At 35.5% G+C, this 17,001-nt stretch overlaps 1 protein-coding gene across 4 annotated transcripts; it reads left to right on the top strand.

Moving 5' to 3' along the window:
• The first annotated feature begins 3,309 nt into the window (after positions 1-3,309).
• On the top strand, positions 3,310-5,984 carry LOC110785809 (cell division cycle protein 48 homolog). 4 transcript variants are annotated; one of them, XR_008923325.1, is made up of 5 exons: positions 3,310-3,624; positions 3,770-3,931; positions 5,011-5,242; positions 5,534-5,684; positions 5,774-5,984. XR_008923325.1 is itself a non-coding variant. In XM_021990319.2 (5 exons), the coding sequence occupies exons 2-4, from the start codon at positions 3,872-3,874 to the stop codon at positions 5,677-5,679; spliced, it is 387 nt and encodes a 128-aa protein (XP_021846011.2). In that variant the 5' UTR covers positions 3,310-3,624; positions 3,770-3,871; the 3' UTR covers positions 5,680-5,684; positions 5,774-5,984. The 4 variants fall into 4 exon arrangements, 3 of the variants coding, with proteins under 3 accessions (XP_021846011.2, XP_021846012.2, XP_056687401.1); XM_021990319.2 differs by having other exon boundaries at positions 5,585-5,684; XM_021990320.2 differs by having other exon boundaries at positions 3,781-3,931; positions 5,585-5,684.
• Positions 5,985-17,001: the final 11,017 nt, after the last annotated feature.

Genomic DNA, 17,001 nt, shown 5'->3' on the forward strand with positions numbered 1-17,001 from the left:
GAGTTGTAATCCTACTAGGAATCGATTAACTAAATCCATTAGGAATCTAGTTAATTAATAACATTAGAATTCTAGGGACAATCAAATACTAAGTATTTTAGATTTACCCTAAACATATAATTTTAGTAGATTTAGGAAAACACAAAATTGCTTAGCTTACAAGCAACCGGCCGGCCAAGGCTTTCCGCGTATTCATTTTGGGTGAGAACTTGCCCTGCTCCCACCTGTCGTTCTCACTTCTCAATCTCAACCCTAAACTGATAGTATTCCGTAACTTCTACGCTCTCTCAAATCACTAGTTTCAGATCTACATTTCTAATAATCTCTTTCAATAAGTTCTCCTCTTTCTCTTCATTTCTTTGAAATTCACTTTCCATCTCCTAAAAATCCACTGAATTTTTTAAAATATTTTAATTTTTTCCCCTTTTTTTCAGGATTCATCGCTCTCAGATCTCGGTTCTATTATTTCGTCCAACGTCGTTGAACACGATTCCGGATACTTTGAAGGTAGTCAGGTCAGTTCACAATTACAATCTCATTAATTTATTTATTTTCTCCCTTTTGTTGGTGAATTAAGTAATCTAGGTCTAATTTCTGCCTAAGCCCACGTTGTTGCGCTGAGCTTGGCGTCTCGCAACAGCACGCGGAGTCAAATCTGCTCCTCTTTTTCCGTTGCAGAAAAGAGAGAGGTTTCAGCAAGCAGAGCCTACCATAGTCGCGAAAAATCCCTATCCAATAAAACATCAACTCCATATGGAGACAGAGAGTACGAGAGTGCACCCACAAATTGGATTGGATGGGCCCACGCTAGGGTGCTGCTGCCTTGCTTCGACCCAAGCGCGCTTGGCGTCCAGCAACAGCACGCGGCCCACGGTTGGGCCCTGCTATCTTGCTCGGCCCAAGCGTCGCTGCTCCGTGCGGGCTTGCTCGGCGCTGGGGTTGGCGCTTGCGCTGGGCCATGCGTCTCGCAAGATCGTTCGTCGAGCACTAGCACGTCGCGCTTCCGATTCGTTTTCCAATTCCGGAATTTATTTCTGATTCGAACAATTATTTACGTTTCCGTTAATATTTCCGATTCCGGAAATAATATCCTTTTCCGACAATATTTCCGATTCCGGTAATATTTCCGATTCCGGCAATATTTCTATTTCTGATAATATTTCCGATTCCGGTAATATTTCCGTTTCCGGCAATATTTTCGATTCCGGCAATATTTCTATTTTCGATAATATTTTCTGATACGAACCATGTTTCCGTTTCCGGCAACATCTACGACTTGGATAATATTTACATTTCCGTCATGATCCATATTTCCGTTTCTGGCCATATCATCATTTCCAGAGTATTCTATATTTTTCCTTTTGACGATTTCAGCTCCCACTGGAACTGAGATCCGTCTTTTCCGAATGTCCATAAATGGAGTACTTAATGAATAATATATTCACTTAAATACTTGATCCGTTCACGTACTATTTGTGTGACCCCACGGGTTCGGTCAAGAGTAAGTTGTGGATTAATATTATTAATTCCACTTGAACTGAAGCGACCTCTAGCTAAGCATTCAGCTCACTTGATCTCACTGAATTTATTAACTTGTTTAATTAAGACTGAACCACATTTGTAATACCTCGTATTTTTCTAATAATTCTAAATATAATTTATTATATTTATAAAACATTTCATGTATTTTTATAAATTAATTTCATTTAATGACAATTAAATGTGCTTTTAATTTTAATTAATTTTAATATTAATTATTTCGAAAACCGGATTTTATTAAATAAATTCAAGGAATTTATTTAATCGGAAATTATTGGGTCGTATTTCAAAAACGAAATTAATAAACTTAAAAACCCGGTCGTTTTGTTTTAATTAAACCCAACAAAGCTTGCAAGGGATTTAATGAATTGAGCCCGGTAATAAGCCCAACTCAAACTACCATAACCTAGCCCACATGGGAGAGAAAAAACTATAAATAGACCCCCTCATTAAACCCTCACAAGAATTTTCAGCACTCCCTTTCTCTTCTCACTTCCTCCCTCCTTGCGGCACACCCACACACCCCTCTCATCCGACCCTTTCCTTGCAGCCCAAGGCACGAGTGTGCCGTGTGTGTGGTGCCCAGCCCTCGCGTCGTGCCGTGCGCGCCCAGCCTCGCACCCGCAGCGTAGCACACCAAGTGCCTGCGTGCTCGCGCCCTCGCCCTCTCCTTGCCTCTTCCCTCAGCGCAGCCCACGCTGCTGTGTGTGTCGCGCGTTGTGTGCTTCGCCCGCCCCGCAGCCTCGCCCTCTCGTCGCTTTGCGTGCGCTGTGTTGCGGTGTGTGCGGTGCTGTTGGGTGTCGTTGTTGTTGCGTTTATTGCTCGACGCACACACACACAACACAATTAATTGTTGTGTGTGTGTGTTGATGAATTGGGATAATAAAAATTATGTTTTCAAAAATATTAATTTTCAGTTTTAAATTGATTTAATTATTGTGATTAAGTTTAATTATTGGATTAGATTAATTAAAACGGTTATGAACACCGTATTGGGTTAGTAGTATGTTTTAATTAAAGAAATTGGTTTTGATGATTGGTTTTGTAATTTTCAGATTTTTATATGTTCATAAAGTATTGATTTTTGAAGTCAAAACACGTTTTCGGATTAAACCATTGTTAGGGTTTTGGTTTCAAATTGATTGAGAGATTGATTTACATAATTTAATGACAATTTAAATTATGGGAACCAATCTAAATTTTCAGAATGTTTATAAGTTTTAAAATGTTGGTTTTTAAGGGTTTTAAAGCGAAAAAGTCAATGTTTTTATGCTAGGACTTGAGTTGACTATTTGAGACTATTAAATTACCAATTAATGAATGAATTTAATTAAACTAAGGGTTTTAGTTTCTTAAATAGTTGCTGGAAATTTAGTAAACATGGATAATAATTTAGTTCTCTTGTTTTGCTTATAGGAGTTGATTTCTAGTGGGTCGTGACACTACTACAAAAAAGGGCAAAGAGACCCTTTAGAAAAGACCCCTTGGTCGACATAACGGCTCTCTTTAATATAAGAGATCCATTATTATAGATAACGGCTCTCTTATGTGTCAAATGTTCCACTTAGGAAAAAATAAGATACCCGTTATCTGATTTAAGGGGTCTCTAGTGAATAAATAAGACCTTTTATTTTCCGCACAAAATTAAATAAAAGAAACAACAGACCCGTTATGTTACTTAACGGGTCTCTTATATATCAAGGATCCCACCACTCTCTCATAAAAATAAAAGTAAAATAACAAAAGACCAGTCATTTAAATTAACGGGTCTCATTTTTCATTCCTGGCGCCAAATTTACGCAAAACCTGATTTCACCCCAGCTTTCATTTTTGCCTCTTCTTCTTCCCTGGATTTGCTCCTTTGCCGGCCACCACAAGGCTATTCATGAGGAGTTCCTTAGCAACTCTCACTCGCCGGTAATTAACTATCTTTTCCTCTCTGCTCCTTGAATTCGCCAGCCATCGCTCGAGTTTTCTTTGAACAAAATCAGACCTGACCTCAACTCGTCACCAAGCTCTCTCCTCGCTCTGCCACTTCCTCTGCACTCACCAAACTACAATTGCTGATAAAACTAAATCATCCAAGTAAGTTTTTTGCCTCCAAAGATCTCGATCATCTTCCCGATGTCTCGCTTAATTGAAACAATTTATTTTACCATCTAAATTTTTCGATTTGGATTGAATTTTTACTCAAAAATTGCGTCTTCTTTTGTAAAAATTTCACATTAAGGGCACCAATAGAGACTACAGTACAACGATTCTGGAATGCAAGAAGTCGCCAAATCGGTTGGTTGTTGATGAAGCCGTCAATAACGATAATGCAGTTGTTGCTATGCGTCCTGATACCATGGAAAAGGTTCAGCTATTTCGCGGCTATACTGTTCTAATCAAGGTATAATTATTATCATTGATAATGTTTTATTTGGTTATATTGTTGTAATTTCTCATGTTTCTATTGTTGTATTGTCTCTTGATGTTCCAAGTTATTTAGGGTTATCAGAATTTTGTGTGTTTGAAGTTCTGTTGGTTAAGTAATTTGTGTAGAGCTTCATCCCGTGGTGCGGGTAGTGAATCTGATACTCATAATTTGATTGAAGAGGTTGTTGAGATGTTTTAAGACTATGTATGATTTTAGTTACTGGAAATCTTCGAGTTTTTCCCTTTATTGAAGGGTTTCGGGGAATTTTGTTGAATATGTCATTTACTTTACTTCTACTAATCAATTGCTTCTTTCTCATGAGTTCTTGACCCATTTTCGTTGTAAGGTGTTAATTGTTTATATGTGAAGTTGAAGGTTTTGTTGTTCACCGAAAAAAAATGGAAAAGGAAAAATATCTCCTCACCTAGAAGGTTCTTGTGTTTGAAACGATTAAATAAATTTGCGTAATTGGACTTGGAGATTTTTATGGGTTCTGATGCTAGAAGCTTGTAAAATTCCTACTAATTCTTTTGGGTGGGTGTGGATTTTGGGGTCTGATGTATTTGGTGCATATTAGGTCCTTTTTTAGATTTGGGAATATCGGGTGAAGACCATATTATCTATCTAGTTTGTTTTGGGTCAAGTGAGACTTTGACGGCACCCTATGCAACGAGCTTGGCGGTGATTGATGTCTGAAGTTTCAAAGCATATAAATTAGTGGAAGATGTAGATTGATGCGGTGACTATGTCGAGCTATAATTTAAAATGGAATTGAAGGATCAGTAGATCTTTTTTATTGTGACAGACCTGTAAACTTTCAACTGTTCTCCTACTTGAACTTATGAGTAGGAGATGTTGAGTATTTTGAAGCCCTTTCTCTTATCTTTTGATGTTGGATTCAGCAAGTTCTCCATAAAAGTATCTATGATTATGACAGGAGAGCTAAAGAATTATTATTTAACTACTGCAATATCCGTTCTGGTGTTTTGAGATAGAAATAAAATATATTTGAAGGTCTGACTTTTGCGTTCTGTTTTTTGGACAATTTCCAGGGAAAGGAAAGGAAAGACACAATCTTCATTGCCCTTGCTAATGAGACATGTGATGAACCAAAGATTAGAATGAACAAGGTTGTGAGATCTAATTTGAGAGCGCGACTTGGTGATGTGGTTTCTGTACACCGGTGTCCTGATGTGAAATATGGGAAGCGTGTCCATATTCTTCCTGTTGATGATACCAATATTGAGGGTGTCACTGGCAATCTGTTTGATGCATTCCTGAAGCGTGAGTTTTCCTTTACCATAGGATTGAAATTTTCTTTTTTACTTTTTGTGTGTTCTTGATTTATGCGAAGTTGTGATTAGAATTGTGACCATTTCTCATTGTTTGTCAAATCGTAAAGAGGGTAAATTATGTAAAGTGTTTAGCCGATTTTCATTTAATTTAGAATATGTTAATTCTGGATTTTGTTAGGTTCTCTAATTTCTAGTGTTATACCATAGTTTATCTTTGCGATTTTGTGTTTAAATGTTCTTCATGAAATTAGATTTCATGAGTTGGTTATTTTTTGGTTAGGTTTTGCATTTTGGCAGGGGAAAGTATGATTTTTTCGTTGGAAACTAGCAGATAACTCGACCGACAATCCACCAACAACACCAGAATCTCCAATATCCGTCGGCTTTTTAACACCAGACTCTCCAGTTTCCCGAGTTTCTTCATGATAATGGTAATCTTTAAACATTGACAATTTATGCAATAGTAGTTTATATTGCAAACTTCCTGGGCTTCTTTATGATAATGGTAATCTTCATTTAGGGAAAGAAGGGAAACAGATGCAAACTGATTGTTGTGAGTTCCATTTTCTAGACTACTGGACAACATTTGGGTAAACCTGGTTCTTCTCATGAAGTTTTATTTGTTTTAAAGTTAATTTGAAGTATTAACACTCTTTACTGCTTTATTGTACTCCTATACTGGAACATGATTAATGTACTTTGTTTAAATTAAAACGGTCAAGTAACATAGATGTAGTTGGTTCAGGATATAGTTTGCAGTAGCTTGCAGGTACAAGTTGTAGGTGTCTTTACATATGTGTTCTTTGATTTTCTCTGGTATTGTGTTCTTCCCAAATTCTATCCATTAGAGTTTTTCAAAAATAATTATTGTATTCATTTGGCCTTCTTCTTAGCGTGGTATTTAGGAAAGCTGCATCTAAGTTGCTATAGTATATAGCTTCTATAGACTTTAATGTGGTTTCAGTGGACGTACTTTGAGGGGTAGTGTGAGGTAAACACCACAGGTAAAAATAATTAATGAAACCAGTATTTGATATACTAACATACATGAGTACCTGAAATAGAAAGCTAATCTTGACAGAAAATAACTAATTCATATTATATAATTAGGTAGATGATTAGATTTGTGTTCTGAATTTTTGCTTGCTAGTTAAGTTCATGATTTATTGATATGATGTTTTATTGATTTGTCGTTAATGTATTTTATTGATTTATTGATCTGGTCATTTGAAACTAATAATCAAATCATTTTATTGCAAGCCTGATTGAATACGATACATTTTGGCGATCCTCATATTATATCATACATGATAAATTCTTTTGCAGAATAATTCCCAATTGAATACTATTCATGTAATTCTATTAAAAGATTCGTTTTTTCGATTTTTAAAACCTTAATCTGATGGAAAACGATTTTCTAAGATCAAATCATGGGAACGGAATTGCAAAAACAGGCCTCGAAGTGTCGTTTTTTGGGTGTTTTTGTTAATTTTTTAATAAAATTAAAAGTGTCGGATAGTAATTCTATTAAAAGGTCGATCTAAAATACTCGGAATTTCTTGAAATTTTGACTCAATGTTGATGGGTATATTCGTGATCTATGGTCAAAATTTTAGTTTTTTCCGATACGTATAAATCCTAATTTTTCCTTTCCCCAATTCGTAAAATTTGGAACCCTAATTGAATTTTCATTAATTTTGGTTTAATAATTCGGTAAATTGGGAAAGGGGATATAATTTAATGGGTCAGTGGCTAATTTTAAAAATTATTGGATTAAAGTTTTGAATGGTTTCGTTAATTTTAATCGCACTTAAACCTAATTATTAAAAATCTGAAATTTAAATGTTAATGAACGATTTAAATTTTTGGATTTTATTATTTAAAAGTTCAAATTTTTAATGTTGATTCGTTCGTTCTTAAAAATTTGAATAATTTTAGCCTTTGATTTAATATTTTACGAAATTGGATTGTCGTTGAAGTTTATTAAATCGTTAAAAATCGTTATTTATCGAAAATAAAAATCGTAACTTTTTGAAAAATAATATTAATGCAAGTTCGTGAAATTAAATTTATTTTTAATTGAGTTGGTCCGTAGCACGAACCAAAGGCACGAACACGTGTGTGTGGTGGGCGTGTGGCTCGACGAGCCATGCAAGCTACCATGCGCAACCGAGTCGCAACGACGCGGGCAACAGCATGCACGCTGCGTGCCGCGCGCGCTGGGCGAGAGGTAAGGGGCGTGTGCTGCGCGCATAGCAGGGCGCAAGCCTTGCGATGGTGCAGCGATGCGCTGCGACGAGTCAAGCAAGGCATGCAGGGGCAGCAGCGATGCTGCGGGTACGCGTGCGATGGATGCGATGGCTGCGGGCTATGCTCGTGTGCCTCGTAGGCCATGCAATGCTAACGGGCTGGGCGCAAGCCTAGCCCAAGTAAGCACATAACATTTTTTTTGTTGGGCTTGACTTATTTGCATTAATTTGGGCTAACGGGATATTTAATTTAATATTTTATTTGCTTGGGCCGGGCCGCGAGTTTTAATTTAATATTTCATAATTAATTATCCGGAATAATTATTTGTTTGAGTGGGAGCCACTAAAATGAAATTAAAATGAAATAATTATTTTTAATTATTTTCGTAGGTCGCATTATTTTAATTAAATTCGATTTTAATTAGAATAAAGTCTAAGGATTAATAATTTGGAAATTGATTAATCTTTTAGGACGCGTTTATGTGAGCGTGAATTTTAATTAATTCGCGTAAATACTTGCATATTTATATGGGCCATTTGTTTTAGCACATGAATGGATGAATGTATAGAATATATATTTTATGTAATGCAGGTACTCCAAGTGACTAGTATGGCCATTTAGGATAGTTAAATTCGGTCTGCGAACCATCAAGTCAAGATCCCTTTGGAGTTAACCATTGGCAAGAACGAGCTATACGCATCGTGTTTTGAAATGTCAACATGGATTAAAGACCATGAGTTTGTTAGGTTATGATACATATGAAAAAACATAAATCATGCGGAAAAACCATAAAGTCAGGAAACATATTATTTACACATAATCATTTAGCATAATTCAGATGCATACACTTTGTAGCGTGCCCTCCCTAGCTGCGCCCGAACCGAACAAGAACAAGTCTTTAGAACTCCAAGTGTCGTCCCTCCGTAGATAGTCCACAGCACGTCCGGATCCGCCTTAAGCTTGACCAACTAGAATCGCCCTTAAGGTTACTAGGATTTTCAGCTAATAGGTTGCAAGTGTTTGGCTGATTTTTTGCTTCAAAATCTTACATTTAGAATACTTCAAATCTCGATGAAAATATGTGACCCTAGGAACCTATTTATAGAGTTTATGGAAAGGAATTATAATCCTACTAGGATATGGATTTATTAATTAGAATCCTATTAAAACTCTAAATAATAAATTTAATCTTTTAGGATTAGGATTTAATAAATGCACGAATTCCGATAGGATTAGGATTCGTTACGAACACGAGCGTTGTATGGCCACGAGCATCGCACCACCCGCGCAGGCCTTGCGGCCCACACGAGCAGTCGCTGCTCGCAGCCCATGAGCACGCTCAGCGCGCGCGCGCCAAGGCCTTGCGCTGGGCCTGGCGAGGCTGTGGCAGCTCCGTGTTTGGGCGCTCGGCTTGCTGGGCGCGGGCCTGGCTTCGTGCTGGGCCTTCGTCTAGCAAGCCTCGTCCGATGTTAATTCGTACGATGCGGTTCCGATTAAATTCCCGGTTCCGGAATTCATTTCCGATACGAACAATATTTAATATTTCCGATTCCGGAATTAATTTCCGTTTCGAACAAATATTTAATATTTCCGTTTCCGGAATTATTTTCCGATTCCGATAATATTTCCGATTCTGACAATATTTCCGTTTCCGGCAATATTTCCGATTCCGGTAATATTTCCATTTCCAATAATATTTTCCGATACGTACCATGTTTCCGTTTCCGGCAACATCTACGACTTGGATAATATTTATATTTCCGATACGATCCATATTTCCGTTTCCGGCAATATCATCGTTTCCGGAGTATTCATTTCTTGCTTGTGACGATCTCAGCTTCCACTGAAACCAAGATCCGTTGATTCTGAATATCCATAGATGGAGTATTTAATGCCATTAAATACTTGATCCGTTTATGTACTATTTGTGTGACCCTACGGGTTCAGTCAAGAGTAAGCTGTGGATTAATATCATTAATTCCACTTGAACTGAAGCGGCCTCTAGCTAGGCATTCAGCTCATTTGATCTCACTGAATTATTAACTTGTTAATTAATACTGAACCGCATTTATTAGACTTATCATAGAATGCATACTTGGACCAAGGGCATTATTTCCTTCAGTCTCCCACTTGTCCTTAGGGACAAGTGTGCATTACCTAATTCCTTTGTCGCTCGATGTTTGCTCTTGAACATAAGGTAAGAGTTGTCATCCTTATTATCTCCAGAGGTGTTTCTCGGTTTCAGAGTTCAACTGATCAAATAAACAGATAATCATAGCCTATGATTCATCGGAGCACGGCCATGCATTTTACAGTTTCTAGCTCTCCGAGTGGCCTTGTACAACTTTTAAGCATCTCATCCCGATTTATGGGAAGACAATCCCAATCTTGCGATCTTGAGATTAGACTTCATTTGATAGGTGATTACCTGAGCGTTGCCTTTATAGCCTCCTTTTACGGTGCGACGGTTGGTCAACGTCAAAGTAACCAGTTCTCAAAAAAGTAATCTCAAATCACTCAGGTATTGGGGATTTAGTGTCTAATAATTTTAGTGATATTTACTTATGACAGATTTTCATCTCTTACAGTAAAGTTTCATAGGTCTGTCCGATACTAGTCTTCCCAAAGTAAGTATCTATGCAAATGATTACGACATCGCCATGTCCACATAGTTCAAGAAACAGAATTACTAGTCATCTTGCATTCCAGTCGTCTAACGTTTTCTATGCGTCCAATTTTATAGAAAACTCCGACCAGGGACCATTTTCAACTTTTGACATTCAAGTTCACTTGATAGACATTTCTTAGTCACAGGACTGGTCCTGACAATCTATCTTAAATATTTCGTGAAATTTGAAGGGATTCATCATTTAATACTAAACCAAGATTAAATGGAATATGAAAATACATTTCATATATGATAAATGTTCAACCCCAATGTTTTATAACCATGGGCCTTAAACCCATCTTTAAAACAGTTCATGGAATTCAAAGCTATGCTTGATTTCCAGTGCTACAATGTGAGTGTTGCTTCTCACTTGTTGCATAGGTTTTGTTATCATGCTTTTCTAATATTAATATCCTTTTCATCGAATGTTCTTCGAGATAGATGATAATATCTTTTGAGTATGTTTATTTTGTTGATCTAGTCTTTCTTGCTACATCAGTGGTTCTACACATTTTTCAGCAGACATCTTTCTTGCTTCAAGAGTGGTTCTACGCATTTTGCAATGAAGAACCATCAAGCCAGAAGATATGTGATCTACTCAAGTTCAGTGAAGAACTCTTTAACATAAACAACCCTGTTTTATTGCCTTTTAGGCAATAATTACTTTTACTTCAACTGTTTAGGTTGTTAGTGATGCTCTGTTTGGATTTACTTATCCAAGCAGTTCACAGATATGCGGAAGACTTTCCAACTGTATCTTGAACATAGAAATTATTATTTTTTAATTTCTCACGCAACAACTCATGGTCTTCAATCCATGTTGCCATTTCAAAACCACGATGCTTTTTAGCTCATCCTTGTCAATGGTTAACTCCAAAGGAATCTTGCTTGATCCTTTGCCAGTGTTTATGCGTGTAGCATCAATATTTAGCATATCTTTATTTCCTTGAATCAAAGACTATTCCTATGTACCTTTTCAAGTACAATAAGTATTCTTGATCTCAATCTAGTTGATCATCACTTAGATCAATAGAGATTGGTATCTGTTCGTCATGCCTAAAGTCATACGATACGTTTTGGCGATCCTCATATTATATCATACATGATAAATTCTTTTGCAGAATAATTCCCAATTAAATTATATTCATGTAACTTTAGCTCATTCTAGTTTCGGTTGATACTAAATCCAGCTAAATTCTTTGACATATAATATAGGTTAAGAATCTTACTTAGATCCTTTGATGTTTAACTTAGTAAATGCTTATACATAGTTCAAACATCTTTTACTTAGATTTATTCATATGGGTCGAATATCTCCAATGGAGTCTTTCGTGTTTGATTTAATAAATGCCATTACTTAATCCAGAACAATATTATAAGATCTTTGTGAATGGATCTTAATACCCAGTATGCACTAAGTTTCGCCTTGGTCCGTCATTGATGAATAATTTTCAAATCTAAGTCATTAGCATTTGAATGTTATTTCACAATAGAGAGATGTGTGTATGACACACATAGGACCAATTAAGTTTTATGTATTCCCACTAAACTTCTTATATATCTATAAGAATCATGTATATTTTATGAAACTAAAATACTTATTAGCTTCACTAAAATACAGTTTTAATTCCCAATTTGCTTGCTTAAATCTGTACTTAGATTTCATAAGCTAGCATTCATTTCAAGCATTATTTGGATCCACAAAACCTATGACATGCCATGTACATAGTTTTTTTTTTTCAACATTTTATTGAGGAATACGTTTTGTCATCCAATTGCCATATGTACCAATATGCAATCATTGCTTTATTTATAGACTTGAGCATTACGATTATGCATGAGGTTTCAACACAATCCCTGCCATGAATGTTCTTGTAACCTTTAGCAACTAATCTAGCTTTGTGTGTGAACACAATTCCATGTTTGATGGTTTTTATCCTTAAAACCAATTTTCAACCAACAGGTGTTAACCTATTCTTGCAAATTAACAAAATTTCAATTTTGTCATCAAAACATTGGTTATGTTTTATGGCCTTTAACCAATTAAACATATAGTCTATATATGGCCTCTAACCATTTTAGGGAATTTATATTTCGTCATAGCTTTCTTACAAGTCATAAACTCATTAATCTTTGTGATAATAGTTTGACTGCAAGTTGTAGGTTTCTTCACTATCTAATAGAAGAATCGCATAGTTTCAGTGACTTGAACTCTATGCCTACTTGGGTATAGAACATCAAACAATAGAATATCAATAGTCACTTAAAAGTCCTTTGAATATTCTGTTCTCCTTGAAGCACTTGTAAAGTCTTCTATGATATGTCTATTCTTTAAAAGCCACTTCTAAAGTCCTTAAAGAATACGTGTTCGGATTTTCTAAAGAACTTCGAAAAGCCTCCGGATTGTCCGTTTATGTTTGTTGTTCGCCTCGAAGACTTTCGAGGTCTATTTTCTCCTACTTGTCATTTTGGAAACGAATCTCCAAAAGGACGTTATTTCTAGCAAACAAACATTATGTTCTCAAAAATTCATGGTAGAAACAATACCCTTGTGTCTCATTTGAATAAATCACAATGAAACATATATCTATACTTGGGCCTTAGTTTGTCGAATGACAAACACTAAGCTCCCATTGAGTTTTGCAACTCTCTAGATATATTTTATGAAAAGTTATTCTGAAATTACTTTTCAATAGCTTTGACGAATTTGGTTTAGTTTGGTGGTAGTTGAGCATTTTGTTTTAGAAATTATAGAAAAAGTCTTTATGATTCATCATTAATCGAATCAAGTACTAATTGACTTCGATTATTCCAACTAAGATATGCCATATCTTATGGACCTAGATTGTGAAATTACAACACACAATCATTGATGATCATATTTGGTCTCAAGTAATCATCAACATGATCTAACCTAGATCTTTATGATTTCTTGCCAAGTGGATTTTATACTTCTGAATCTTTGAACTAGCCAAACAGATTCAACTTATATCACATTTGAGTAAATAAACCTATATTCACTCAAATCCATGTGAAATAATAAAGTCATAAAATCTTTCTTTAGCTTTGAATTCTATTGTCTAGGCGTTCTAACAATAGTTCATATCTTTTGTTACTTTCAACAAGTAAGACTAGTTGTCTTAAATTGATCTAGAAATCAATCAACTTTCAAAAGTCCATTAAAATAGAGCTTTTGAATGTTAACTTGTTGATATGGTCTAAGCAACAATGCCAAAGATTAGTGGAACTCAAATCAAGGGGTTGATTTGAACCTAGTAAAGTTTTTATTGTTAAAGAGTTGTTTGTTTTAATCAAGCATATTGACTCAACCCGTAAATGACCATTTCATTCAAATAAACAAACAAACAAACAAGCATTGTTTTCGTTCTTCTGAATGTGAGTCTTTCTGTGTTTGAAGCAGAAATTTAGGTATGCTGATTATGGAACAAAATAGCCATTAAGTTCCATCCTTTGAAAGTACTTAAAACAAACTAGATGACCCTACAACTAATGTAGCATTGCCATGCTTCATTTCCCACTTGTAGGTCATTAGTGTAGCCTAGCTTCCATTGTTTGTGTTATTAACGAAGTAAGAACCTCAAGCGGTATATGATACCAAGGAAGTTTGATTGCTAGGTCACTTCTCTTTAAATATTAACTTTTAGGTAGAAACGGAATTGTGAATTCCTTTCACTTGTTCCTTATTTTCCTATTTCTTGTACCCTTTCTTATAGTCTTAAGAATTGACTTCTCTAGTGTTGACTTTTATACTTTGTTAGACATGTCCAATGTCACTCCAACAAGGTTCTTATCATTTAATTTATGTTGAATATTTTGTTTCAACTAGATGATCTTACCAGAAGCTTCTAAAGTTCTCTAAGCATCGATCTATTCGAATGTCTAGGGTCTAGACTCATTCGAGAATTAAATGGAAAAACATTTTAGGTTGTTAACCATTGGTAAAGCTGAGCGTTTAAACTCAATGCTTTATGATCTCAAAACTACATTGTATTTTGAATGCACAAGCACCAATCGGTTCGCCATTTGATTTTGATACTCGAAAACAACCATAAAAGTCACTAAAAGAAACTTACATTTAAGTTGCTCATTTTCTCTCATTTCCGTGAATCGTTTCTTGGATTCACTACCAATCGAGGAAATTTACTGTTACCTTTTTAAAAGGATTTACCGCAGTGCAAGATATTTAATTATAAACAATAATTAAAACATACATTGAACCATGCAAAGTCTAAACATTTATCATGAATAATAACTTGAAATTAAAGCAATCATGCAATTCAAACAAGTTATTAGCATTTTATTCGAATTTATTGTTCCGCCAGGTGTGAATAATATGATTCCAAGACCCTAAAACCATTGAAGAATTAAGCACAGTATGTATTTTGACTCAATTCTAAAACATTTTAGGTAAGCAAAAGCCTTTTGCTAATAGTCTAAGAACTTATTAGGTAAACCTATCGATTTTGCCACGACATAAAAGGACTCCTTACTTATATCGTTGAGTTTCACCAAAACTAACATGTACTCATAATTATTTGTGTACCTTACCCCTTCAGGACCAATAAGTAACACCTCGCTGAGCGAAAACAATTACTAGATTGATGTAAAGGATATCCAAGTAAGTGTTTATTTTGGCATGGCACCTTTTAACTCAATTTTTAAGTTTGGAACTTAAGGCTCTTACTATGTTGGTTAGATTTTAAGTGAACTAAAATCCTTAATCATGCAACATAATCAAGCCACAATCTCATGTATAATTAAGACATATTTAAAGCAATAAATAACTTAAAGCATGCATAAGATAAATGTGATCTAGTATGGCCCGACTTCATCTTGAAGCTTCAACTTCAAAGTTCGTCATGAAAATGGATTGAAAACTCCGTCTTGAATTTCACCGTGGGAGGCACCATTTTCTTCAAATAGGATAAGCTATTATTAAACTAATTACAACTATTTGATGGTACGCAGACCATATTTAAATTGAAAAACAAATTTGGTGCATTAGACCAATTACATTCAAATTAATGGTACGCAGACCATATTTTCTATCCTATTTGGGCCATACTAGTCACTCCATAAGCTGCAAAACAGTACATATACAATATATACCATTCATCCATTCATTATCATGAATGACCCACATAGCTGGTTAGTGCATCACATAAATATTTGCAGCAATTAATTAAGGGCACCAATAATCTACCAATTATTCAGACCTTATTAATTCTAATCAAGTTGTTTAACTTTAAAGGATTTGTAGACCTAATCAAGAGTTTATGACTAAAAATGCTCCCACTTAAACCAATAAATTCATATGCTTTACTAATTTTAAACATAAAAATGTATTTCTAGTCTAACCGGAAACATACAAATTTATTTAAAATTTAAAGCTCATATAAATTTATAATCGAATCCATTAATTTAATTTATTTCAGTTGAATTAAACGAATTTAAATTAATTCAAGATTTAATTTTAGTAAAACAATTAGTATAAATAAAATTTATAATAATTATAATATTCAAAATTAAAATCCCAGAAAACAATTTAAATTACGAATTTTAAAATTAATTAAAATCGTTTCCGAACTGAAAATTAAAATTAAATTCAAAGCGCATCAATCTGGTCAAGACGAGGCCATGGGCTCGCGCCCATCCCCCGTCGAGTCCATGAGGCAGCATCGCCCCTCACGAGTGATCGCACAGCAAGGCACGAGCAGCAGCCACGCGCAAACGCAGCAAGCCAAGCCACGCGCAAACGCAGCAAGCCAAGCCACGCTTGCGCGCAGCATCGTTCGCTGGCTTCGTAGCGCAGCAGCTGCTTGGCGAGGCTGGGCGAGGCAGCGCTCGTTGCTGCGAGGCACCCCTCGTTCCCGCGCGCGCGCCTGCCACTACTCGCTCGCCTTGCTTCTTCGCCCATCCGCCCATGCATCATCGCAGCACTCGACGCAAGGCAGGGCCACTGCCTTGTGCTCGCGTGCCACTCGCCTTGCTCGCTGCATTCGTACCGCATGGGCGACGAGCTCCCTTGCTCGTCGTCGCATGCCCGCACTATACAACACCCCTTAAGGGTAACACGTAGCTTCCATTGCTTTGTGCGTGCATGTTTTATGAGCGAATCGCATAAAAAAAATTAAAACTTTTATTTCCAAAATTAATGACAAATTAATAAATCATATTAATTTCATAATTTTAGGGCGAAAAATCGAAAATTTATTAATCAATTAATTTCCGATTATCATGGATTCATATCTAGGTCATAAAAATTTAAAATTTTACACAAATTAACAATTTTTATGGTGGTTTTTAATCATTGGTACCTAATTAAAATATTAATTAATTATGAAAATCAAATTAATTCTAAATTATTCGAATTTCAACAAATTAATCATAATTACAAATTAGGTTGTATAATTAACAAGGCTAGGCATTCAAACTTGTTAAACATATACAGTAGGTCTATCAAAGATTCAAGATTTATCAACAAGAATCGCAAATATTTAATTTAACATCTTAAATTTACAAACTTTTGCGTTCGAAAAACTAAAACCTCCGAAAAGTCATAGTTAGGCTTCGAATTTGGGAATTCTGGGTTCGGCCGAAAATTACTAATTTTGTCAAAATTTTAGAATGCCTTTTACATGCGGAATTGACACAAAAATCACTCGATTTGGATGAGTAACGAAGAAACTGCCGAAAAACTGCGTACATATAATTAAATAAACGCAATTTGCAATTAATTAACAATTACGAAAATTAATCACCCCTTTTAATTCCTTGCAAATTTGTAATATTTAACCATGTTTATGCAA

The sequence above is a fragment of the Spinacia oleracea genome, chromosome 6 (genome assembly GCF_020520425.1).
Source record: "Spinacia oleracea cultivar Varoflay chromosome 6, BTI_SOV_V1, whole genome shotgun sequence".
In the NCBI taxonomy this organism is placed as follows: Eukaryota; Viridiplantae; Streptophyta; class Magnoliopsida; order Caryophyllales; family Amaranthaceae; genus Spinacia; species Spinacia oleracea.

Excerpts from the sequence above, each read along its gene's own strand:
- LOC110785809 (XM_021990319.2), top strand. The coding sequence starts at position 3,872 with ATGCGTCCTGATACCATGGAAAAGGTTCAGCTATTTCGCGGCTATACT. Across the intron at positions 3,932-5,010 it reads GCTATACTGTTCTAATCAAG|GGAAAGGAAAGGAAAGACAC; the intron begins GTATAATTATTA and ends GACAATTTCCAG. Across the intron at positions 5,243-5,584 it reads GTTTGATGCATTCCTGAAGC|ATAACTCGACCGACAATCCA; the intron begins GTGAGTTTTCCT and ends GGAAACTAGCAG.